This window comes from Dermacentor variabilis, chromosome 6, assembly GCF_050947875.1.
Source record: "Dermacentor variabilis isolate Ectoservices chromosome 6, ASM5094787v1, whole genome shotgun sequence".
In the NCBI taxonomy this organism is placed as follows: Eukaryota; Metazoa; Arthropoda; class Arachnida; order Ixodida; family Ixodidae; genus Dermacentor; species Dermacentor variabilis.
In genome coordinates this window covers 40221212-40248717 of record NC_134573.1, presented here as the reverse complement: position 1 = coordinate 40248717, position 27506 = coordinate 40221212, and the positions used below count along the sequence as shown (strand labels likewise).

The following is a 27506-nucleotide window of genomic DNA, read 5'->3' as shown; positions in this document are numbered from 1 at the left end:
TCATTTTGCAGTTTGTACTACATTTACTTTACATAATCTTCTACTTAGTGAATAGTGTATTTCTGTTTTATGCTGTATATTGGTACAAATGGATATATTTTCTGACAGGAGGTCCCGTTTCAGCCACATGCTCTGGGGCCTCTTTCTGTATAGTTGTGTAAGCACGTATGTCTACTTATTAAAGAAATAAACTGAAACCGAAACTGACCTGCTCAACCAAAAAAAGAGAACAGAGCCCCATATAGAGAACATATCGTAGACTGTAAATACAGTAGAACCTCGCCAATGTGATCCCATTTCGTACAATTTCCTGCCACCAACGCTCATTATCAAGAACACAATAAAATGACCCAATATAGCTGCAGTTCTTTTTTCTACCGGTTAGCACATTCCCGGAAAGCACTATTTTTCTACACCAACAATGAGCACATCGTTAAATTGCGATCATACGATATGTTTTCCAGCCGCTAAATTCCATAAAAACAAGAAAAGGTGCGAGGCATGAGCAGTAGAGAGCAGCAGGCACTCGCCTGTCACGTTAAAATGTTAGCAGACACTGTTTCCACTTCTGGTAGCAGCCAATCTATTTGTGAGTCGTTGCATGTCACATTCACAGCTATCACTTCCAACCTGATTGCAATGGAAGCGTACTGCATGCTCTTAACACGCCCAAGCACGCTCGTATTCCCTGTTGCAGGCAGTGCAAAGTGAGAGCCATGTTTCGCTCTCGCGTCACCCACCAGCTCAATTTAACTTTCGTTCCCTTCGACAATGCAATAGGAAAACGACAATGCGCATCTGGGGCCGCTCAGGCCCCGGTAGCTTGTATTGACGTCTCTTGCTGCAATGATTCACGCAGTGCTTCACATGATATAAATGTCAACTAAAGCTGAGTCTGTCAAAACGTTTTCTAACTTCTGGCTGTACCTTTTGAGAACTTGCCATTGCATGCACATGAGAACATGAGCACTGTCCCCTTTTATCTGTCGTGCAGGTTGGCCTTAACGTGCTGACAATAACACACACACAAAAAAATACACCTCCCATAAAGATGGAAGCACCCTCTTGTTCTCTAGAAGAAAACAACGGGAAAGCAATACTTTCTAAGCAATAGAAGATTGCCATTAAGCATAGCACGGCCCACTATTAAATTGAAAACCCTCTTGGTATTTAGGACAACTTTGCTATTTTTTCTGCTAGAGGAAAAAAAAACGACTTAATTCTATTTGACATATATATGCTACAGGTAAAAAATATTTTCTAGACCTTCGTATATGAACTGAATGGTTATCAATGCAGGCACACTAATTTGGCATTCCCTTCAATAAGAGTAGAGCATACTATGCATCTCGATTCATAGGTAACTAAGTTACTGATAGCTAGCAAGATTCCTGTTAAGTAATGTGATTAGCCAGCCTCCTGAGCATGTGCCTTACTGTGTTTTTTGCACAGTATTTGGAAGCACAAACGTTTGTGTTAAATTTTCTGATATTCAATTCAATACTTGGCTTTTCTTTCTTGATTCGATTCAATATTTGATTCAAAACAAACTATTTGGTGTTCACACACCCCTACAATATTTGATTTGAAATCTACTATTCAGTATTTGCACAGCACTAAATTTTAGACAGGAGGTCGCTGATGAAAACGAAGTTGCAGTGGAAATAACAAGTACTTCTCTGCCAGAAATTATTAAACAAACACTGATGAGCATGAATGTTAAGGAGCAAATGCTTGACGCTGTCCTACTAGCTCTGTTTCACCAAGGACTTGCTTCTCTCTGTAAATTTGTTTTACAAGCAGCTTGAAACCGGGCTTGCTATGACTGACTCTCCATTCTGATACACGACGACGTGGGCTGTCACCATCATCCTAGTTGTGTTGTTGTGAAGCCGATGCCACCGTGGCACAGTTAATGTTGTGGTCATTGGGGGCAGTGTACACAGGATTTTAAGATATCTATGGCAATGCATGCAAGTTAAAGGCATCAAAGGTGACTAACAGCTGCTACAGGAAATAAATTCAGAGCTGTGAGAAATGCTGAACCCTGTTAACTGCGTCTTGGTGGCAGCGTGATCCTTCAGAGCTGCAAACCCATGCGAGAGCATTTGTGCCTATCTCCGCAAACACGACCGTGTAAGGAGTTCCAAAAGACCAGGCGCAGCCAAACACTTTTAAGGGGCAACAACATTCCTACTGACCTGCAAGGCTGGCTCGATGAGCAAGTGAGCATTGAGGCCCAAGTCCACCTCCTGCGGACAATCTGCAATGGGCGAAATGACGTTTACAGTAAATGGCAAAAGCTCACCAGTGGCACACTTCCTTGGCAAAACAAGAGAATTCGACAAAATGAAATGTATTCAGAGGGCAAGTTCAGTCGCTGCAAAGGTTGCCCATGATTGAGGGCACTGCTAACAAACTACACCATTGTGCACCGAGACACACTGGTGCGATGAAACCGTGGATGAGGGAGTACCGGTGCGATTTGCAGACAACGCTATTAGGTTTGTTGATCATGATGGATTAACCATAACGAGGCACAGCTTTACACTTTACCACAGGAATTGCTAATATTTCCTCAGGTCTGTGCAAATGTCTTGTAACATCTTTTCATACATGGGGGAAAAAAAACCACCTGGTTGCCTGACTGCACCCATGGGTTGCACTCACGCATCTGAACAAATATCATTTGTCCACATGTAGCGATAGGCAGACTTTGCTCAAAAAACCACCTGCCATTCCAGTTTCAATTACCTGTCACTTTACATGCTCCCAGTGATTATGCTAATAAACACGACGGCCAGATTTCTTTGAATGTCATGACTACAGACTGCTACTGCTGCTGGAGACATCTGGTGGCATGCGATTTCGTAAGTGAGAAGATATGACATACATGGCAGAGATCTGATGCTGTCACTGTGAAAATGATGTAATGCAACCCATTTAAAACTTCCACTTCTGCCATGCATTGTAAATAAAATAAAATTTATTATATCACATTTCAATGTGAATGAAATTGTAGTTTGGCCTATGATGTTTTTCCCCACGCAGAATTCGATATTACAACCCCTTAACACTATATCGGCACTATGATGATGATTATGATGATGCAAGCATTCTCTTTGGAATGGGACGCTGGACCATGCCATCAGGCTCGTTCTTCTAAACGTTCTAGTGCATTTAAATCTTTCAATATTTTTACACACTAAGCTACATTACTCTCATCTGAAAAGTTTGTTGCAGGAATGTGGCGCTCTCTCTAACCAGGGCTGCGACTCAAAGCAGGCAGCGGTCACCCCAAGGTCACTGATGCAGCTACAAGTTACATTGCTTGTCAAGGCAAATTGCAAAAATATTGTGCAGCTTGCATATATATTGCTTGTCCATTTAGCGAGTGAAAATCTGTGCAATTTAGTCATCTCATCACATTAGATGGACGCTGCAATGTTTATATAAGGGACATCTACAACATTACAGACAGGTTAAACCTTTCTGGTCATGAGCATTTACCCAATCAGAAGGCTGCTTTTTCATTCGCTTTCATTTCCCTATCCTTCATCATTTGATTTAAGCACAACATTTAATTTCTCCTATGCTTGCCTGGCTTGTCTGTCTGCTTCGTGTAGTCGACATTTACAAAGAACCGAGCCCCTCGATTCCTTGGATTCTTATAGCAGGCTGCTAGCACTTCTATGTACCTAGAACTGTTCATGCTTCAAGACGAGTGTTTGACCATTCTCCTTGAACGTTTATCACAAATTCAGCAATCTTCCAAAGTATGTGTGAAAAATACCATGTATACAAGTACAACAGTTAAACCTCAATATAACAAACTCCAATATAATGAGATCCTTGATGTAACAAAGCATTTAACCTTAAATAACTTTATGTCCGTTCTACACCATGTATTTCTAACCTCAATAAAGCAAAGTGTGTGTATCTGCTATTTCAATACATATAAACTTTGATATAATGAAGTCAGTAAAATTGGCACTTCTTTATATTGAAATTCAACCTTTTATGCAAATGAGTATAGTCATCAATGGATTTTTCTCACACAAGATGGGCTGTAAAATTTTCCGTATTATTGGTGGGCAACAAAAAGAAAACAAATTTCAGAGAGAAAAATCATTTAGCTGAATTTGAGAGTCGGCTACCAAAGGTACGGTTTCATGTCGTGTCTATATCTTCTTATCAACAGTACAAAGCGAAGATTTTGTGTTCACTCTGCCAACTGATGGGGTTGCCCGCAGTGGGACGATGCTATCACAAAAAGTGCATGCAGAGGTGAGCGAATGCTTCATCTGCCTCTCACTTCAATGCATCTCCAAAACTCAAGATTAGGCGACCTCCAGCGCGATGGTCCTGCGAGCCCAGCACACGGGAAGCCACGGCCATCTCGGCTCACCCAGCCTTGGCACCTGCCGTAGATTATTTCCAAGATGGGGCGCGTGAGCCACAAGTAGGAGACACACCCTCACCTGCCCCTCTCTATCGTTTTCAACTCGACTCACCTTGCACGCTTTCTCTCGCACCCACAGCATACGGTGTGGAGGGTGCAATATAATCTTATCGCACTCAGACTATACATGGAACATGACGACAAGAGGGTCTTGATGCTACGCTTTGGCGGCTACTCTCTGTCGCACAGCACACTTGAGAAGTGCATTTGCAAACAGCTGCTTGTAATTCAACCGTCTGACCATCTGTGCCCACGGCCGTTTCCATCTATTCCCTCGGTATTCCTTTGTGATGACAGTAAAATTTCGTTATATTGAAATCATGTATAAACACAATTTCTTATACTGAGGTTCAAAATATGTGGTGTTCTATGGTCAAGAAGTCATAAAAAGTTAAATACTTCGTTACATAGAGAATTCTCTTCCAGTCAAATTCCGTTTTTCGAACTCGCTAGGGACCACAAAAACGTCAGAAAAACTGAATGCATGCCTTAAGCCCAAAAGAGATCAATAGCTTTAAAGGCCTGCCAGTACACTAATTAGGCAACTGGGTGCTCGTACTGTGTCGGGAGATGGCGGGTATGTGCGTGTATAATTGAGCAACGCATTCAATGACCCGTGACAGTGGTCCCTTTGCACTCTTGGTATGCCTCACCACGTAGCACTTCGGTACTGCGGCGAAGGCGACTTTTAGGAACCAGCATTCGCTGATGATATTGCCTTGCTTAGTAACTTAGGGGAACAGCTGCAATGCATGCTCACTGACCTGGAGAGGCAAAGCCGAAGGGTGGGTCTAAAAATTAATTTGCAGAAAACTAAAGTAATGCTTAACAGTCTCGGAAGAGAACAGCAGTTTACGATAGGTAGTGAGACACTGGAAGTGGTAAGGGAATACATCTACTTAGGACAGGTAGTGACTACGGATCCGGATCATGAGACTGAAATAATCAGAAGAATTAGAATGGGCTGGGGTGCGTTTGGCAGGCATTCTCAGATCATGAACAGCAGGTTGCTATTATCCCTTAAGAGAAAAGTTTATAACCAGCAGTGTCTTACCAGTACTCACCTACGGGGCAGAAATTTGGAGGCTTACAAAAAGGGTTCTGCTGAAATTGAGGACGACGCAACGAGCTATGGAAAGAAGAATGATGGGTGTAACGCTAAGGGATAAGAAAAGAGCTGATTGGGTGAGGGAACAAACGCGAGCTAATGATATCTTAGTTGAAATCAAGAAAAAGAAATGGGCATGGGCAGGTCACGTAATGACGAGGGAAGATAACCGATGGTCATTAAGAGTTACGGAATGATTTCTAAGGGAGGGGAAACATAGCAGGGGGCGGGAGAAAGTTAGGTGGGCGGATTAGATTAAGAAATTTGCCGGGACAACATGGCCACAATTAGTACATGACAGGGGTAGTTGGAGAAGTATGGGAGAGGCCTTTGCCCTGCAGTGGGCGTAACCAGGCTGATGATGATGATGATGATTTCGCAACGCTTGAGACCTTGCCGTGCTTTCCGCGCTTCGATGCCATTCGCGAGGTCCCTGAGCCAGAATGCGCCCCCTGCGCCAGTGCAATCCATTCGCACCTGGTGTAGCAGGCCATGAGGTCTTCCGCGAAGGGTCTGGCCGTGGCAGCAAGGGTGTCTGGAAGCTCGGATGAGGCCGTGGGTGGCCACCCGTCCTTCCAGGCCACTGTGGAGGCAGCTGTGGTGTGCGATGATCGCCAGCATCCAAGGCAGCTGCCATGCTGGGCTGCTGGGAGCCTGCCGATCCGACCCGACGGTGGCCTGCAGAACACACAAGTGCTCGAGACAGGAGGCACAGAAACAAAGGCTCGCTTACGATACAAAAAGTAGCCTTGCCGACACGAAAAATGGAGTCAACTTGCTATAATTGAACAGAGACAGTTGAAAATTTCAGTTATTGCAATGAGTTATATATACAGTAAAACCTCATTAATACGTAGCTGGCAGGAATACGTAGATCAGGTATGCACATGAGCAATGTATCAATTACCTAACAATGGCAGATGATGGGCTATAGACTAATAGCCAAAAAAATTTGTTAATTCTCACTCAAACACGCATGCACACAAACTTTATTTGGAAGCAGACAGCCAAAAATATGCCTTGCAGCAATGACAGCATCCTCAAACTCGTCAAGGCCGCAAGCCAGTTTTTTTCCATCAGGCCCCACTGCTCTGTGAATGCCCTCATGACGGTCAATGCACTAGCCGCATTGGATATGGAAGGGCCATCACCCACGCCGTCATGCATGAAAAATGAAGTAAATACTAAGCACTAATCCTTTGGCATGCGTTAAGCAATTACAACTTAAGAGGCCAGCCAATACATTAGGTTCAATGGTGACAGGGCGGGGGATTCATCGCGACTATATTTAAACCGAAATTAATTATTAAGCAGGTACATATTAACGAGGTGTTATGGTATATGACTAAAGAAGTGTAAACCGAGCACAGACAAAAAATGTACATACACACAAAAGCATTGGCCTTTTCTTTGTGCATGGGCCCAGTTTGTGTTTCGTTAGTCCATCTTTATCAAATACCAACATGCCCAAACTGCCACCCTTGTGAACGCCAAATATATTTTGGCCTACAGCCTTTCCAATACATTTCGGCTTCCCTGGGCAAAAATTTGTTAATGTTCGAGTCATAGTGCTTTGAATTATGGAAAAATACCACAGTTTCATCATAGAGGCAAAGCAATGAATGCGACAGCAACATGTTAGAATATTACACAAAGTGTAAAGGCCAAACTACACGTATGCTTGCTGGCGTGCAAAAGCTCGCACCCGCACGCCTTGCGTTTTCTGCACCTCAGTGGAAATGGCTGTTTGAACCTACAAGAAGCGCTCCAGTGTGGGCCCACTTGGCTCCCTATTTTCACCTGGGTAGACATCGTTTCGCATTTTTGTGAGGCAGCCAGAGCACCGATATTTGTCTGGAGAAGGTATCTGTGCTCACACCATGCTTCGATTTGTACGGTCTGTTCCGCACCATCTTTGCTTTTTGTGGGGCACGTGGGCTTGAGCATTTGCACCGGCAGGCGTATGTGTATAGTCTGGCCTTAAGACTCGTAGCTGTAGTCGCAGTATGAGTTGAAGTAAATCTAAGCTAAGTGAAAACGAGCTGTTGCGCTAGGGGTCCTCTGCTTGAATCACCTAACGAACTACCTAACAAAATTTAACCTTTTGACTTCTAAGCAGTTTGGTTTTCATGCTAACTTATCAACCGAATTAGCACTGATAAAACTAACTGACAGCCTAAAGCAGTTTATCGACAATGGGCTATGGGCGGGAGCGGTATTTGTTGATTTAACTAAAGCTTTTGACACTATTAACCACTCCATTTTGTGCGCTAAACTTGAATCATTTGGAATTTGTGGACCTGCTTTAGCTCTTTTGCAAAGCTACCTCACTAACAGAACCCAGGTTGTTAGATATGGAAGCGTTTTATCCACTCCAATAACAACGAACCAGGGCATTCCACAAGGATCAATTTTGGGTCCTCTGTTATTCCTCATTTACATTAATGACTTACCATCATCGCTTAACAGTTCTGAGTGCATCCTCTATGCTGACGATACAACGATATTCACTAGTGATAAAGACATTAACAGTCTACTTAGAAAGTTAAACGCCGATGTCACGAATCTTGTGTCTTGGTGTAAAAATAACTTGCTAAACATAAACCCTGTTAAAACAAAGTTTATGTTATTTCACTCGTCCCAAAAAATGCCTACAAGAACCCCTGAACTATACATTGATAACTACGTCATTTCCCCATCTAATTTTATTACTTTCCTTGGTGTTACATTAGACCCCCAAGTTAAGTATAACATTCACGTAAACCCTGTCACTAAGAAGACTGCTTTCGGCATCCGCATGCTCATTTGAACAAGACACTGTTTTCAGCAATATATACTAAAATCACTTTACTACGCTTTCATTAACAGTCGCCTTACTTACTGCATTTCATCATGGGGCAACACATATCCTGCACATCTGACAACCCTCATTCACCTTCAGAACCGGGCGGTCCGAATAATTACCCACAGTTCATACATCGCATCAGCAGCGCCAATTTTTCGCACTCTTGATATTCTACCCTTAACTTGCACATTTCAGCTGAAACTAGGTCTTATATTGTATAGAAGTAGAAACAGTGACATTCCAACTGAGTTACTTCCCCTAACGCAACTTTTCAATACAAATAATATGCGGTTTTCTGAAAATAATAATCTCTTGCTTCCTAAAGTCAACACTAACTACGGTAAAATGACAGCCTTCTTTTCCGCAATTTCATTTTGGAACTCACTGCCATCAAATATTAAATCATGCTCTTCACTACACTGTTTCCGGCGGCTTTTAAAACAGTTCTTACTAACAACATACCTTACCTGATTATTCGACAAGTGTACATACGTTTATATGTGTGTCTATATATAGGTGTGTATCTATGTATGCGTGTGTATACATTTATTGCTGCGTAGCCACGTTTCATTGTTTTTCTCGATTTATGTTCATAGATTATCAGCCGGTTGTAAATTAATTTTGTTGCACTGTTGGATTGCGCACTTTTGTTCATAATCATTATTTCTATTCATTACTGTAATGATAGTACCTTCATGTGTATTTCAAGATGGAATTATTCTTGCTAATTTTTGTGTAATTTTCAACTACCCGATGTTTCATTAATTACTTCTAATATCTTGATTGTATTATCACGCTGTTCTTACCCTCGTTGCTAATCCTATATTAAATATTTTGTACATGTTGTAACAGGAGGTCCCCCTGACAGTTTTGACTCTGGGACCTCCTTCTGTATTACATTTTCTTTATAATTGTATTGTATTGTCTAATAAAATTGTATTGTATTGTATCGGACAATTTCCTTTATATTTATTAATTAAAGCTGTAATGGGTGTACTGAACAGTTCCAAGGGTAATGTCTGTTCGTAGCCGAGAAGGCAGGTAATGCAGAGCAGGAACAACTGGTTGCTCGAATGGCTCACACTCGTGCTAAGCACTGGCGATCCGGCTGGCCCATTACTTACGATGTGGAGACGAGCGGGTCATAGAATTGTTTCAGGCGGTGAATGTCAACAACATCCCATCCACGGCGGCGCTTGTCGGATGTCGATGTAAGCGGCTCTATGACATAGTTGACCGGAGAGGTGCGTTCGACGATGCAGCATGGTCCATCATACTGCGAGAGAAGTTTTGTCGAAAGTCCAGGCGTGGTAGAAGGCACGGACAACAAGACAAGTGTGCCGGGAGCAAAGTTCGGATTCGTAGCGTCGCCATCACGATTGGTTTTTTGTTGTTGTTTGTGCTAATTGACGACATTCCTCGGCGTACCGGGTGACGGCTGAAACGGGAGCACACTCTGACGTGTCTGGTGTATAAGGCAAAACCGTATCGATGGTATAGGAAGTATCGTGACCGTAGAGAAGAAAGTATGGAGAAAGTCCTGTAGCACTTTGTGTAGCCGTATTATATGCGTATGTGACAAATGGGAGGATGATGTTCCAGTTTGTACGCTCCGATGAAACGTACATGGCGAGCATATCACCAAGGGTGCGATTGAAATGCTCTGTAAGCACGTTAGTTTGTGGATGGTACGCCGTGGTGGTCAGGTGAACTATGCGGCATTGAGCAAGCAGAGCTTCAACCACCTGCGACAGAAACACACGGCCTCTATCACTCAGCAGCTCCCGAGGTGGGCCATGATGAAGAATGAAACTATGGAGCAGAAAGGATGCAACGTCACTGGCGATCACTGCAGGTAGAGCAGCGGTTTCAGCATAGCGTGTAAGGTGATCAACTACGACAATAATCCATCATTTTCCAGCAGGTAGCGGAAGCGGCCCGTACAGGTAGCGGAGGTAGCGGCCCATACAGGTCAATTCCCACACAGTCGAAGGCACGAGCAGGGCACGGAAGCGGCTGTAATGAATCGTGGGCCGGATGAGGTGGAGATTTGCGGCATTGGCATTGCGGGCACGAGCTTACAAACTTTTGGACAAAAGTAAACATTCCTAGCCAGTAGTAACATTGCTGCAGGTGCTCATACGTCTTCAAAACGCCTGCGTGTGCACATTGTGGGTCAGTATGGAAAGACGCGCACATGTCGGAACGCAAAGTCCTAGGGATAACTAGGAGCCACTTGCGACCATTGGGCTGGTAGTTGCATTGATACAAGAGGTTATCCCGGACAGCAAAATGAACAGCCTGGCGACACAGGGAGCGGGAGATGGGAGATGCAGGCGAGCCAGAAAGGAGATCTGAAAGAGAGGCCGCCCAAGGATCCTTGCGCTATTCTGATGCGAAGGTGTCGATGTCGACCGAGGATACCGCCTTAATGGTGGAGAGGGAGGCCGCGTCGGCTGGCAGCGGAGAGCGGGACGGAGCGTAAGCATCAGTGTGCTTGCGACCTGAGCGGTATATGACGTGTATGTCGTATTCTTGAATGCGCTGAGTCCAGCGGGCAAAGCATCCAGACGGGTCTTTTAAAGAGGCTAACCAACAAAGGGCGTGATGGTCAGTAACCACATTGAAAGGCCTGCCGTATAAGCAAGCGCGAAACTTCTCGAGCGCCCTAACGATGGCCAGACATTTTTTTTTCTGTGACGCTGTAATTGCGTTCCACTTTGGTCAGCGCATGACTGGCGTAAGCAACGACATACTCAGAGTAGCCAGACTTGCTCTGCACAAGGACAGTGCCAAGGCCAACACCACTGGCATTGGTATGCACTTCAGTTGGGGCGGTGGGGTCGTAGTGTCGCAGTATATGCGGAGAGAGACGGCGTAAGGTCACAAATGCGGTGTCGCATGCAGGAGACCAGGAGGATAGGTCGTTGGCGCCACTTAAGAGTTGTGTCAGAGGTGATAGTATCGAGGCAAAATTGCGAACAAAGCATCTGAAGTAAGAACAGAGTTCGATGAAGGCGCAGAGTTCTTTGAGTGTCTTAGGTTTTGGAAATTCTGCCACAGTCCGAAGTTTTGATGGGTCGGGGCAAATGCCGTCTTGTGATACGACGTGACCTAGAATCATGAGCTTGCGCGCGGCAAACTGGCACTTTTCCAGGTTCAGTTGCAGGCCTGCATTGGTCAAGGACATCAACACATGCCTAAGGCGAAAAAGATGCGTGCTGAAATCAGGGGCGAACACAACGATGTCGTCGGGGTAGCACAAACACATGCTCCATTTTAGGCCGTGCAAGATATTGTCCATCATTCATTCAAACGTAGCAGGTGCATTGCATAGGCCAAATGGCATCACATTAAATTCGTATAAACCATCTGGCGTAATGAATGCAGTTTTAGGGCGCTCAACTGCTGACATCGGGACCTGCCTTCAGACACAGCGCCACAGAAGACGGGAACAACAGCAGAGGAGTACGGCGGTATGGCGATGTCTTCTCGAAGAACTAGCTTAGCGGGAAGAGAAGTGGCGCCGACAAGGGGCACATCACACAGAGGCGATAATTTGACTTCAGCACGTGCACAATTGATGACGGCGTTATTTCGCAAAAGAAAGTCCCACCCAAGTATCCCGTCGTGAGAACAGGACTACAGAACCACAAACTCCACAATATAGAGAACGCCCTGAATAACAACTCTAGCTGTGCATGCTGCTGAAGGCTGAATTGGCTGGCCGCTTGCTGTGCGAAAACAAAACCCAGAAAGTGGCGTCGTAACTTTTCGTAAAGCGTCAGAGAGGCGTTCGTTTAGGACAGACACGGCTGCTCCAGTATCAATTAGTGCAACGGTAGAGACGCCGTCAACAGTAAGGTCGACAACGTTTGAAGGTGACAATGGAGGACTTGTACAGATCTATGGCGATGCAGTTCCTGCCTCCTGAACTGCGGCGCTTAGTTTTCCTCTAGCGTGGGTGAAGGGCGTCGATGCATGGGGGACAACGAGCGGCAATGCGGGGAAGGTGAACGACGTGTAAGCACCGGGTGCTTGGCTGGTGGCCTGTTCGACGGCTGACTAAAATATGTGTCGTGAAAAGGCTGCACATTGGCGTAGGGAAGCGACTGCACAAACTCATCAGAGTGCAGCATGCGACAGCGGCAGAGTCGTACAACATGGCCGGGAATACCGCAGGCATAACTAAAGGGCCTGTTGTCTTGCGTGCGCCAAGGATTAGTAAAGGCAGGAGCAGGTCGATGAACGGGATGATGAACGGGTGGTAGCGGCCGAAGATGTAGTACAACGAGAGGTTGAAAAGGAGGCTGCGCGGCCACGGATGCGTAACTCGCGCGGCGACAGGGTACTGCTGATGCTGCATTGGTAGAGCCTCAGCAACTTGGTCTTCAATAACCCGCCAGAGCGCAGGAGCGAGCTGTGTAGGGGGCTGCTGCGGCAGCGGCTGCCGTTGGGGTAGCTCAGCGAAGGGTAGCAGAGAAAGCTGACGTGCAACTTCCTCCCGCACGAAAGCTTGGATTTGTGTGAGCAAGGGGGAGTGATCAGAGAAGGCTGTCATGGAAGAGAGGGCCTCGTCAGCCACTGAGAGGCGCCTGGTCAACTCGCGCTGCCTCCTCAACTCGTCGTAGCTTTGGCACAAGTTTATGAGCTCTGCTACGGTGCGCGGACTATTGGCGATCAACATTTGGAAAATGTCATCGGCGATGCCCTTCAAAATGGGCTTCAATTTGTCATTTTCGGGCATAGAAGCATTCACACGTTTGCATAGGTCGAGAACCTCTTCGATATAACAGGTGAATGTTTAACCGGGTTGTTGAGCTCGCTCTGGTAACCACTGCTCGGCGTGCAACTTGTGGACGGCAGGGCGACCGAAAACTGCAGCAAAACTGGTCTTGAATGCGGACCAGGACTGAAAGTTGGCTTCATGATTTTTAAACCACAGGTGAGCCACTCCCGCAAGGTAGAATATGACGGCATTTAACTTGGCGATATCATCCCATCGATTGTGGAAGCTCACCCATTCGTGCGTAGACAACCAGTCATTGACGTCCTGTTCATCCGTACCGCTGAAAACCGCTGGATGGCGTTGCGGGACAGCGCCAGAGCAGGCAACGGGGGGTGGCGGCGACGTCGGCTGGAGAGAGTCAGGCGTGATGGGAGGCACAGTCCGAGACCGGAGTTCCAGGGTGTAGATGTTCTTGAATACCCCGCACCTCCACCACTTGTAATGGGTGTACTGAACAATTCCGAGGATAATGTCTGTTCGTAGCCGAGAAGGCAGGTAACGCAGAGCAGGAACAGCTGGTTGCCCGAACAGCTCACACTCGTGCTAAGTACTGGCAATGCGGCTGGCCCACTGGTTGCACAACAGGCATGGAAGAGACGATCAGGCTGGCCTTATTCTTGTGCTCATTACAAAGCCAACATTTTTCTTAGCGACTTTACCAGCACTTTTTCATATTAGGTATGTTTCAAACCTTTCCTGGGCCAATCCCTGAGGTAGTGCACAGCCGCACCAATAAAATTACATTATTTTCAAGTTTGAGCTCTGTTACTGTTTTGCACTTTTAAGTCTGAAGAGATTTCAGATGAAAAGCATGGGGCTATCAGTGTTTTGCTTCACAACATTTGTTTGTGGACTGCCATTCTCAAAATTATGAGGAATAACTGTGTCAAGAATGTAAGACCTGGTACAAGAAACTTTAGTGATACAATGCTGTGGCAATATAACCTGCATATACTGCATGCCATATAGCATAGCATAGCATATAGCATGCATATACCTAAATACAGTTAAGCCTTGCTATACCGAAGTAGATAAAATCAGCAATTCACTTCCTTATATCGAAATTTTGTTGTATTAAAATTTTAACTTTTATGCAAATAAGTAGTCACCAATATATCTTTCTTGCACATAAAGGGGCCGCACAAATTTAGGAATTATCGGGCAATTGGAAAAAGCAAGTTTGAATGAGAAAACAATTCATTTTGATGAATTTGGGATTTGGTGACAAATGATACAGTTTCATGCTACGTCGATGATACCTTTACAGCAACTGCACAAATTTCATTTCATTTATTTTCATCTTAAAGGCCCAGAGGCATTACATAAGGGAGGGCTTTAATCGTTGTGACAACGTTAGTACAGAGCAGTAAAGAAACAACAATAAACAAAAATAAGCCAGGAACAATTACGAAAAAAGGGGAGCATCGTGTTAGAGTAAGGGTGGATAGGATCAGAAATTAAGCAATGTGGCTATTTAATATTTCATGGAACATATTACACTCAGTGCATGAGACGATATCTTCTGGGAGACTGTTCCGACGGGTTATTGCATCAGGGAAGAATGAACTGTTCATGACAGATGATCGTGTGATAATGTGTGCTATGGGACGTCTGTGGCTTAAGCGAGAGGATGTACGTAAGGGTGGAAATCAAGTGAAGCCAGCCATGCTTTCGCATGCACTCCGCCCCTCATGGCTGATAGCGTCACCTGCACTGGAACAACTCCATCAGGAAAAGCGCCAGCAGTGGGGAGTGAATGCTTCGTCTGCCTCTCGCTCTAACGAGTCTCCCAAACTCGAGATTACGTAATCTCCTATACTAAACATGCGGTAAGACAGCTTACATGGTGCCACACCATCTCAGCACAGTCACTCTTTGCACATGCGGCAAGTTACTTCAAAAGCAGGATGTGTGGCTACGTATGCGTTCAGCCGCGCTTACAGCCATGCGCAGCCACGGCCAAGACACACGCCAAAAATCATGAGCACACTAACTTACCCCTTCACCAACTCCCGCCCCTCGCACACGCTTGCTCGCGTTGACACGAGCTCGCTCCCCTCCCCCTCTTTCCCTCGCTCATGCAGCACTTATCATTTATCCATTATCAAAACTGTTATCTTTCTTGTCTCGCACACTTTCAGTCACACCTAAAGCAGAAAGTGCGCAGGGTGCGATAGGATCTTATCGCACTTGGACTTTACATGGAACATGATGTGGCTCCACTTCTGCGGTCGCTCTTGCGTGCCACGTGCAATTTGAGAGATGCATTTGCAAGCAGCCACTCGTAATTCAATAATTTAACCATCTGCTCCATTTATTGTCTCGGCATTCCTTTGCGGCGGAAGCGAAATTTCGTTATATTGAAATCACATACAAACACACTTTGTTACATTTAGTTAGGTTCTAAATACACGGTGTTCTATAAACAAGAGGTTATGAAAAGTTAAATATTTTTGTTATATCGAGAATTTCGTTATACTGAATTTTGTTTTATCAAGGTTTAACTGTATATGGAGCCTCATAACGACGACAACGGCAGATGTTCACTTGGAGTGTCCGTATAATTGGTATCGCAATAATATGCCACTACGAGGTGGCATCCCCAATCTGACACCACATTTACAGCTCCCATATCTCATATGTGCTCATTTGATGACTTTCATTGCTCTTCCATGGACATTGGAATCAAGCCAGTGGTCATTTGTTAATCCCTCCCATATGTTGTATGAAATTATTGCGTGTGCATATTCTGTTTGCATAGTTGGTTTTAAAATTCTGATGTGAACCGTATATTAATCAGCTTTGGTAATATGAAGAAAGCTGTATTTTTTCCTCGATAGGGATCTCAAGCACAACTATCCGGGCATTCATCTTCACTAGACTAATGCCGGCTTGTGCAGGTACATAATTGTAGACTTTCCCTCCGAGAGTACCTTTGCAAGATGTGCTTGTCTGTTTCCACCTGCTGTGTGCCAGAGGTTATTATAAAGAGCAATAAACTCAATTTCTGTCTAAACAACACATTAGCAGTCTTAAATTCAAAGGCTATTTAATGGTGATATCTGCTTAATATTTTATCATGCTTCTCAATAAAAATTTGAAAGAACACTTAAAGCATGCCAATTCATTATTTTCATTTGGATAATTAGTGTTTCACAGGCAACACAGCATCTTTGTCATTGTCATTAAGGCACCTCTCAATCAAAAAGTAAGTCTTCTGAATCAGAGTTTATAAGAAGTTCTTTAATTTTTACGTCATTGAAAATACGTCTGATTTTTTTTTGCTGGTTCAGTAGATTGAAAAATGAGAGACGGCTTTGTAACGCCATCTGCCATATAAAACAATTAAAAAGAAACCCTACCATGCAATTTTTTTTTAAAAAAGGCCCTTCACCAGGCCCCATAGCAAATGTTGGTTATATGCTGGAAGTTGTTATGTGTACTCTAGGAGCGTTCTGCCACAAAAATTTTGCAATTCGGCTTATTAGTAGCCGCGATAGAAATATTTCAGTGCTGCAAACCCATGATTTCAGCAGGCAGGCTCCACTGCCAAGCAAGATGCTCCCTCCACTCGCCCCGTCTAGCCTTCGCAAGTGAAATTCCTTCCCTGCGTTCTCCCTTACAAGACCTCGAGGTTCGCGTGACGCACACGTCACAGGCACTGCCTTCATCCTTTTCTTTTTCTCCTCACTTTTTTTTCTTTTTTTCCTGTGCTATGCATTTCCACTGACCGTGCCGCACGTGAGCTGTTGTCTCATTCACGCAGCACACGATTTTGCGCGCTGTGCACAAGGAAACATGACTAGTGGTATAAGTCAGTGCTACACGAATACTGAGGCCGAACAAGTGGATCGCAGAGCGTGCTCTTGCGCTGAGACACGGTAGAAAATGGTATAGTTTCGGCACCTGCGCACTTGACCGCTCGACCGTGGGAACAAGCAGACGAAGCGGAAGTACAAACAAGAAACACGCAGACATTCTGTTTGTGTGTATTATTATTTCTCTAAACTTCAGTTCGTCAATTTAAGCAACAGATAGCACAGATAACAGATGTCTTGAATAATTCTCGAAGTGTCACGTGTCACCACAAGCGACGTCACACTGTGGACATGATTACGTAGGCGCAGGAGCCCGACTACGTAGGCGCAGGAGCCTGACATTATCACCGTCCCTCTCCGGGCGGATTTGGTGCGAGTGAAGAGGGAAACGGCGTTTGGATTGAAATTTCAGGCCTTTCCGCGGTACGTAGCAGTGTAATTCTTTGCAAACAGTGCGCATTGTATGCTCCGCACTTGTCAGCTCAAAATGGCCAGACCTGGTGAGGGGCGCTTTAAGGGGATACACTCCATGAAAAAACATTTAATATTTGTGCTAGAGATATGGAAATCCACGCACTTATAGAACATTTCAAGCAGATTTCAAATATGTCATTAGTTTCTGTGTAGCTGCTATAGTTATCGAGTAAAGTCCTACACAATGGCAAAATAGAGTGATTTTGCAGGCACTTTATTGTGTAATAAATTTTTAGAAAACGCTTTGTGCTGTAGCTTATTTAACTATTTATAGAACGCAAACTGCCAATATCTATTCAATCAGTGTGTACAATTACAGGAACTATAAAACATTTAGGACACTTCAACTAATTTTTTTTTCACAACCACGTGGAATTAACCTTGTACACTTACAATTATCTCATACGTACTAACGAAATTTGGCATACATACTCTTGAAGATATGCACAGTGCTATTACCTACTTGAAATTGCAATATCTCCAAGCAGTAAGTTGCAAAAGTGCACGGTTATATTTCAGAGAATTAAGAAAAAAATTAGTTGAAATGTTCTCTTTTTTTCTTCGTAGTTTCAGTAATTGTACACACCGTTTCGCTAGATATCGGCACTTTGCTGTCTACAAAGAGCTAAACAAGCTACAGCACAGAGCTTCTTCTGAAAATTTATTACATATAACCCACAAGGATGACTATATTTTGCCACTGTGCATCACATAACATAACACAACATAATTGAAATGCTCCATAAGTGGGTGGATTTTCAGATCTCTAGCACAAATATTAAAGAAATGTTTTTTCGAAGAGCGTCTCTTAACCAACTTCAGTACAACCAGTTTACAGACATTCAACGTTTGTGAATTAGCTCATGAAAATGAAGGAAATGCGCTGAGAATGTGACAGGGCTTTACTCGGGCATGGCTAGAGGTGTGCAATGGCACCTGGACAAGCACAGTCTGGTACAACACTTGCACATTGAAGGCTCATTTACACTGACAACTCGCAGAGGTTGTGTGACAAAGATGGTAGCAAAGCGACCGGTTGCAAATGGTCACTTTAGTTGAAAAGCGATCAATTTGGGTAAGTTGCTCGCTTCTCAATTTTTCACTTACGACCATCCTGAACTAATAGGTGACACAGGATATGCCGATGTTTATTTTACGTGGCGATGAAGGTTGCGAGCAGACATAAACGGCATCAATCGTGAGATATTTCGGTCCAGAGATGGGCAGGCCACGCTTGCTGCTGAGAATGCCGCTTGCCACGAGTCGCTTCTTGGTCACCAGTTGCGGTAGGTCGCGCGATCCCCGTTCAGTTGCTGGTGTGAACGCACCCAAACTCTCTCCGTATAGCTACAGGTGCCCTTCCTCCCGAGACGGTAATAACCAACGAGGCAGCACCCATGCATTTAGATCCGATAAAACGACCTTGCCACCATGATCACCTGGAGTCCACGATGGGACGATGCCTGCCCCTGCTGCTGATGCGTCTCCTGCAGCACCATCCTGAAGCGAGAGTTCAGTCAGGCGTTGCAAGTCCTCGCTGCTGCAGGACAACGATGGTGGTGCACTCATCTGCGGTGGGTGCTCGACACCGCTTCTCCGGGCCTGAAATAAAAAATTGCCATCCACCCAACTGTAGCACAAAGCTGCAAAGGAAACCCATATGGGTTTCATAGAAAGAAAGCTTCAAAGTTGAAGCAAATTTCATCCTGGTTCGGCGATCGAACCCGGGACCAACACCTTTCTGAGGCAATCGTTCTACCACCCGAGAGTGACCACCCCAGGCCTGCATAGAAAAATCAAGCAGACAATTTGCACAGTCGAATGCCATCATAACGAAGCCACATCCCAAGTGAAAATGCTTTCATTATGTGCAATACTCATTACAGTCACCAAGGGATGATTGGTACTTGGCAGGGACCGCTTGAACGGGAGGCTGAAATAACAGATTCATAATAAAAAAAGAACAATATGCATTTTTATTCCACAACTGGCGAGAAGAGCTTGTCAACGCATTGCTGCATGCACATATGCTTACATGCGACCTGGTTAGTCTGTATCTCAATCATTGTTGTGCTGTCGCTACACGTAGAAAAAAAAATGTTGTCAGTGCATGCACCAAATTTCCATCCCTTGGCAACTTCAACTGAGGTGGACTGCACTTTTGACTAAGGCAGAGGTGCTCAAAATTTCTGACCTTGGGAACCCCACTAGCTTTCCCAAAGAGCTGTGGGAACACTAACCTCTCCTTTTTTCCACCAATGTGCTTATACACAAACTGACATAGGAATGAATGAAGCATACAGAAACCGAAAAAAAGGGGGGTGCAGGGTCTTCCCTTCGGATTCGTGCCCCAGTGTGTGAGCGAGAAACTAACCAAAGTCACACTGCAGCTATGTCTGCCTGTGGCCTCCATTACTTACAGTTCAGAGTGTTATCTGTAGTCTCTAAGGCCAGCGCTCTTGATGAGGAACTTGCTATAGTACAGAGAGAAACATTTTTTTTTTCCCCTACGCTGCTTCATGCACCGCAATGCAGTGTGTGCCGACCATATGGATAGTTTGAAGCACCACGTGCCTTAAACAGCGTCTTCACAGAAACCAAGTGTTGGACGCAAAAAGGATTTTTTTTTTTTTTTTTTTTTGAAAACAAATGTGCCAAATCACTCATGCTGCGAAATGATCAGAAGTGAGAAATGGCCAAGTTGCTATGGAAGCGTGGCTAATTCGAAGCGCAAATTACTAGGACAAAAGCAAAGGTAAGAGAAGAGAGACGACACAGCGCTGACTGGCTACTGAAGGCTTATTTGAAAGGTTAGAAACTTTACAAATGCAATATATCATACATTATCAAAAGGGTAGGCAAAAACCTTTGTTGCTCAACTGCAGTAGTGTATACTGTGCCTTTCTCGTGTGAGCATACATATGCTATCCAAAGTGGCAGGTGTCTCGACACCAGGCTGAAAGAGCATTAGATTTCCACAAAAGGGACTGCACACATGCACCTTGCAATGCATATAAGAGACTGCAAGCTGCATGATAAGTGTAGACCCCCATTTTGAAAAAACAGCAGTGTCGTACAAGCACAAAGATCAAACGATAAGAGAGGTTGTAGAAGTCCGCGAGATAAAGAAAAAGGGTAGGGGGTTTGTTAGCCGCACCTCCATAGTGCTTCATGATACTGAAGTGGTTTTTCTAGATGCGACTCAACACATGGCAGATGTTTTGGCATGTGTTGCACGAAAAATTTTCTTTGTTTTTAACTGCTCTTTCGGTGATGTATAATACAGTGAAATCTCGATGATACTATAACGGCTAATACGAATATCTGGATGATACGAATTTTTCTGTGGTCCCGGCCGAGCCCCATTACTTTGCACTGTGCTAGAGAATGGTTGTTACGAATCAATTTTCGACCCGGTTGATACGAAAATTACCAAAGACACTTTGGAAATTTGAAAGTGTGCTTGGTGAAAGTCAGACACTGCTGCCGTCTGCGCTCCACATCCATGGCTTTGGTGTTCGGTGAAATGGCCGGTCGCTGCTGCTGTCTGTGCTCCAATCATTCGCTTTGGTGTTCGGTGATATCGCCTGTCGCTGCTGCCACTTTCGTTCTGCTTCCCTGCCTTTGGTGCTCGGTGATCTAATCAGTCGCTGTTGACGTTTCCGCTCTGCCTCCCTTGCTTTCGCATCTGGTGACATGTTCATTCGTTGCATGTGCATTCGCTCCTTATTCTTCTGGCGTTTGGTGTGGGGGGAATCCGGCGTCCGCTGCCGCTTCCCCGAACCGCTTGGCGCGCATTCACTGGGCCGCTTCGGAGCTATGGGTCTCACTCACTCGACTGCAACGAGACGTCTGATGAAGGAGTGGCGGAGCAGCGGTGCAGTTGCCACCACCGATGCCTGCGCGCTCGTTCTACTGCTACTGTGTGACGTCACGGTTGCGATGTGCAGCTGCGTCCCCAACCGGCACGCCAGTTGCTAAGAAGAGGAGGAGGTTGCGCCACTGTGCGGAGGAGAGGCCACGGTTGGCACAATTCCAGCTCATGGACAGACGCGACCGCAAGCATGAGCCCCACTGACGGCAATGAAAGAGCACAGCGCGCAGTTGCGCGATTTCTCCCTCTCTCTTTTGGTGCGGAGATGTGGACGTGGCGCTGGACAGCGCGGAGGCCGCGACTGGGCACATAGAGTTTGAAGTGGTGGCACTTTTGTTGCTTTTGTGCTTTTCCTCTTTTTCCGCGTGCCATTGGACGGGCTTCGGGCCGCGTTTTTTGTGTTAGACGTAGGCGACGGCGAAGGACCACTACTGGCGGCTGAAACGCTGCATGCGCTCGAAGTTCTGAGGCATGCTATAGCCGCGGATGAAATCAGCGACGACACGTGCATGCGTTTTTATGGATTTGAACAAAGTCTGCAAATTGACCTGACAAAGAAAAAGAAGCAGAAGGACATTAGAGACTTTCTCTTCACAAAATAAATGCTTTTTACGTACGTATGCCTGAGTGAGTTCACCTCTGCCTCTTTAATTTAGCTAGTTTTAATTGTTTTGATGATACGAATTTCGGCTAATACGAATATTTTTCGTGACCCCGTGAGATTTGTATCATCGAGATTCCACTGTATACGGCATTTTTAAGGTTCCTAACTTTTCGAATAAATCTTCAGTTGCCAGTCAGTGCTATGTCTTGTCTCTTCCCTTACCTTTACTTTTGTCCCAATAGTTCACGCCCCAAATGAGCCATGCTATGGAATGGTCTTCAATATTCCAATCACAACATTAAGCCTAAATGCCCATGTCGCCCGGCATGAAGTGGTAACTCGGTGAGCATCGAAACGCTTGTTAGGCATTTTTATTAGAGATAAAAAAGAAAAGTGTGCAGTACAGTAGTGAAGCTGCTTATACTGAAAGATAACTGAGCCGACACCCACACCTCAACCACAATTGACACGCGAACGAACCCCATGTGTACGTTACAATATGGCATTTAAACAGTGATTATCATCATCCATCAGCTACAAAAATCAACCAGGCAGACACTGCTAAGTTTGGAAATGGCTCTCAGCTTGCAAAATTTCAGAGCCGATTCCCACTTTAGTGTTACAAACTGTCCTTGCAAGCACGAATTGAAAGCACTTAGCGTGGCTACTGTGGGCCCGCAAAATGCGCAATCACAACGCTTAAACGCCACTGGCACACGAGTCTGTCCCTCTCTGACTATTGTGTGTGGGCATCGTGCGTAAGAGCTTTGTTAAGTCTAAAATGCAATGTGAAATTTCTTTTCTAAATCAGTAAATTGTTGAAGTGCATGGAAAAGAAAACAAGATGGGGTTGGATTCTTTCTGACTGCGAGCGAAACCCTAAAATGCTGTTATGGAACCCAGCTTGAGAACCACTGGATTGAGGGTTTCTTTGCAACAGTCGTTGTACGGCACATTCCTTACTTCATTGTAGTCCTTGTCGGCACTGCCAAGGGTGGAGTTGGCACCATCTGAAGCCACAAACGCAGTGGAATCTCATTGATACGGTCCTGAATAATATGTTTTTTTGTGAATTATGTTTCTTTCTTTTATATCTTTTCCCAGCCAACGTCCCATAGGAGGAATGTATTTCAAACAGTTATCGTGACTGTGTTTTCGTGTGAAATTACATAATGTGACTGCAGAAATGGGCTTTTACTGGTATTTCTAAAACTCATAGCTTTACATTTCAGCATAGCGTAAATAACATTCTAACGACCCACGAACAACGTGTTAAGCCCTAGCCACAGTGGAAGAAAAACACACGCGGTGTGCCGCCGGCAGTAAAGCACTGCTATGGCAGTGCGGCCACACCGACTGCTGGTGCACTGCTACTCAGGTTAGTTAGGGAATGGAGTCTTTGTTTTTGAATCTTCCAGAAGACCTTTTCTTACAGACATTGAAAAGAAGAAAGTTCAGCGCAAACAGACAAGGTATTTCAACGTTGCTGAATGCAAGTGCATTTGCTGTGGCTCGTGTAGCAGTGAGAAATGCTGTTCCACACAGTATCACTTGACGCCACATGAACCTTTGTTATTGAGTTTGTCACTGAATACGGCCATTTTCATACTTTTTGGAGCTTATTCTGGATAATACGATTTCAGATGATATGTTTTATTTTATGGTTCCTGTAAGATTCGAACGTAAGATTCAACGAAATTCTACTGTATTGGCAACAGACACTGAATCATCTGACACGGTGTCACTATTTAACATGCAAGAAAAAAAGAAACACACGACACGCAGGACACACACAACCAGTTGACTCAATACGCATGACAAACGTACAAATGCAGCCTTGACAAGGCTTGGCTTGTTCGACAGCCACACAGTCAATCTGCACAGTCAGTATGTGCAGCCTTGACAAGGCTTGGCTTGTTCGACAGCCACACAGTCAATCTGCACAGTCAGTATGTGCAGTCAGTGAGTACTGGAATCATTAGGCTTCGCTATATTAGGTTTCCAAGAGGTGCCGGCAATGTATCCAAACAAGTACATTAGAATTTCGGCTCAACTCAGGCAGAATATGAATTATTGAATGCTATGCTGTAAGTCATTTCGAATTTCAGTCATCATTATACACTCGAACCCACTTATAACGATCCCGGATATATCGATCTACCAGTTATAACGACCACGTATCAATGCATGATTTTCTGACCCTCCCTATTATGGAATCTGCTTCAAGATATAATGAAGGGTTTTTAAATCGCCGTACTGCTACAACGAACGCTTCGAACCCAGTCACGGTGAAAAGAGGGCACACGCAGAGTGCCAAAGCACAACCAAACTGGACGCACAGCAGCGCATGCCCCGCTCCAGTCCAACCGCGACAACAATACGGCCTTCGACATAAGCGAGCAACTGCCTCGCGCCAAATTTCCCCAAAGTGCTGCTGAATTGTAACTGCTGACATCAGCTTCAGTGCTGTTAATTTTTTAGTGTTTTTAACGGTAAGTCCATATATAACGAACAACTGATATAACAACCACTTTTTGTGGAATTTCGTTATGAACACATTTACGGAGTGAGTGGCAGTGCTCTGAAGCTGTTGAAATTATCGGTCAGCAATTGTACATGCCATCACTGAAAAAAACAAAAACATGTAATTGAGAGAAACGCAAGCATGACGCCTTCAGCAGGACAGTTTTGGTGGTCCACTGGAAGTTCGCCACGCCAATACATGGCATGTGAACAGTGCTAAATTACAAAATGCACCTTTTACATTCAGCATTCAGGATTCTGAGTCACTTCCAGCGAATGGTAAGGGTGGCATTTTTTAAAATTTCGGTATAAAGAATGTCTTCTCTTGCGAGCTCCTTGTGATATCCACTCATATTTAAAATGTAAGATATCACATGGAAGCTGCTTCATATCTATGCTATCATATCTTACACAGTCCAAGATTACGTTTGCGATGGCCATGTGCAGGATGCAAACAGTTTTGGAACACATAGCACAGAATAAGCGCAGCAATAAAAGGACCGCAGCATGATCACCTTGGTGGTGGTGTTTGTAGCTCCCTGCACCACAAGGGAAGTGGCTTGCCGTTGGGAGCCCCACGACGGGTCAGTCCCCAGACCGGCTGGCTCACTCCACTCGTCGTTGCCTGGCAACTCAGCTGCATGAACACACACACAAAAAAGAGCGGCGGCCATTTTTTCACCTTCTAGGAAGCTAAATCGCTACCAATGTGCTGGTTACTACTTGTAAAAGTTTCCAAATTTGCATCTTCCCATATCCATTTCATAAAATATGCTGCTGGGATTTGTTTTGGGGCTGGGACACCAGGCCCAGCACACATCCCATATACAAATCAGCACACACACACAGGTGTGTATGTGTGTGTGCGCACGTCTATATTCGACTTCCGTTAATTCAACTCTGGTTAATTTCATTTTTCAGTACATTCAATCCCAACCAAAGGTCTCGGCCGGCACCAATACATTTAGAATCAAATCTCAATATAACGAATCACGCGGGACCGCTGAAAATCATTCGCTATTCTGAAAGGGCGTTACAGTGAAAGACCCCAAATTGATCATTACACCCATCAATCCATCAGTTCCTAAGTTGTCACTGTTTGGGCTATCCATGAAAACGTCGTTGTTGGCTCTCGGCCCGCAGTGTTGCTATTTGCCATAGATTCCGCCGCCACGCACCATCGAAGCACTGTATAATAAGAGTGACATGCACAAAGCAGACGCTGAGAAAACTACTGACAAAAACGAAGCTCTATGTCACCTCCAAAGCACAACATATCTTGTTGTTTGTTTGTTTTTGACATGATTGCCATGGACACCGCAATCGTCTCGCTCGAGGCAGGCATGTGGACTATGCCAAAGCGCAAGTGCGCGAAACGAAACTGTTTGAAAAGTGCAAAGTTCGGCTGTGTGGCATCCCTGCACGTACGCAGGATACATTTCTCCGCATCTGTAGCTAGTATGGCTGCAGAAAGAAGCATGAAAGAAAGAGGCATGTTCAGAAAGAAGAGTGAAAGAAGGAAGAGATGCGCCTCTGTTACTAGGCGACACATGCCTAGGCGAAGCATTCGCTCGCAAAACTCGATGCGTCGTCGCCTGCACAGCAGATTAAAAAAAATTTTCTCCTGAAATTTTTTTTATTGAGCACCGTCTCGTCTTCTGAACCCGTGCGCCACGGCATCCGCTTTGTGCGCCTCTCTGTCTGTGTGTGTGTGTCTGTCTGTCTGTCTGTGCATGTGTGAGTGCACGTGTGTTTCCCTGCCTACATGAATCACTAAGGCAGTCCGTAGTTGAATGGGTAGCACATCGGCCTGCTATGCTGATGTGAAACCAACTTTCGGACCCACTTGGGTTACTGAGTATGTGGCAGTGTGGGCAGGCATGGCCGCTGCTAGCAGTAACACGGAAGCCTCTTGCATCTCTCCATGGAATGCCCCATCACCGGCATCTCATGAAGTCTTGTAGCAAAGGTGCTATCGCGCAATCAAAGCGATTGGCAAAAAGCCTGGCGAGTTGTCTGCTACACTGAGTCGTCTGCCAAGACTTCACAAGGTGCCAATAGTGATGCTCCACGAAGCATTGCCACGGACTCCTGTGCTCCAGCTAGTAGTGGCTACGCCTGTACATATGTGCCGCTCTTCAATGAACCTCTTTCATGCCGACATGAGTCACTGTAGATGCGAGACTGGGTAGGAACCACTGCTCGCTGAAACTCTTCAACGCCGACTTGGGTCACTGGGTAAGTGGCAGTAGTTGTGTCCATCTTCAATGAATGTATTTGACACAACTTGAGTAACTAGGTGTGTGCCACTGGGATTGTGCCACTCCACAATGACAAAAAAAGATAGCTTAAATTTCTCTGATGCTGAGTGTAGTTGAACCCACATCACAAGCATTCTTCAGGGACAGCAACACGACACATTAACAGACTGTGCCACAAATACACTGGGTATGTGGTGCTCTTCAATGAATCTCGCCAACCTGGGTCACTAAGTATCTGCCACTGAGTGTTCGTAGGCACCGGCACAGCGCTCTTCCCGCCCCGGAGGCCACATGTGGACTTCTTGGCAGCACCACTAGGTGGCACAGCCAGGCCGGAAAGAAGCATAAGAGAGGAGCCTGGTTGCCACACGACGCGTTTGTCAGCGTTTGCCATGCACAGGCTTGGCAGTGGTATCGAGTGTTCTTGGGGAATTGGGAAAGAGGAGTTCTGCTGCAGTACAAGGCCTCGTACGTAACTCGTTTCGACGGTGGCAATACGTTGTGTCGCTATGGTTCAATACTAAATGCATTGCTGACAACAGTCATCGTGAAATAGGTGCTGCCATTTTTTTTTTTTTACTCTTTGCAACAATTCGCATCACATGTTCTCGTTGTTCCGGAGAATTGCATGTGTCACAGGAAAAACTAGCAAAGTGGTTAGTCTAACATGGGCGACCATCCTGTTTGAAATTGTTGCAGAGTCGCTTGATAAATGGAAAATATCAACATGCTAGGGACCGTAAGGAGG

The 27506-nt window shown here is 45.1% G+C and overlaps 1 protein-coding gene across 2 annotated transcripts in view; it reads right to left on the bottom strand.

Annotated features, from left to right (window-relative positions):
* Nucleotides 1–27506, bottom strand: part of LOC142584747 (mitogen-activated protein kinase kinase kinase 7-like) — a 133856-nt gene that overhangs the window by 35218 nt on the left and 71132 nt on the right. For both annotated transcript variants that reach the window (XM_075694975.1, XM_075694976.1), the window contains exons 10-13: nt 25013–25134; nt 18936–19098; nt 6048–6248; nt 2202–2263 (exon numbers count right to left, since the gene is read on the bottom strand). In XM_075694975.1, the coding sequence (XP_075551090.1) occupies nt 2202–2263; nt 6048–6248; nt 18936–19098; nt 25013–25134 (548 nt within the window). The remainder of the gene's footprint in view (nt 1–2201; nt 2264–6047; nt 6249–18935; nt 19099–25012; nt 25135–27506) is intronic.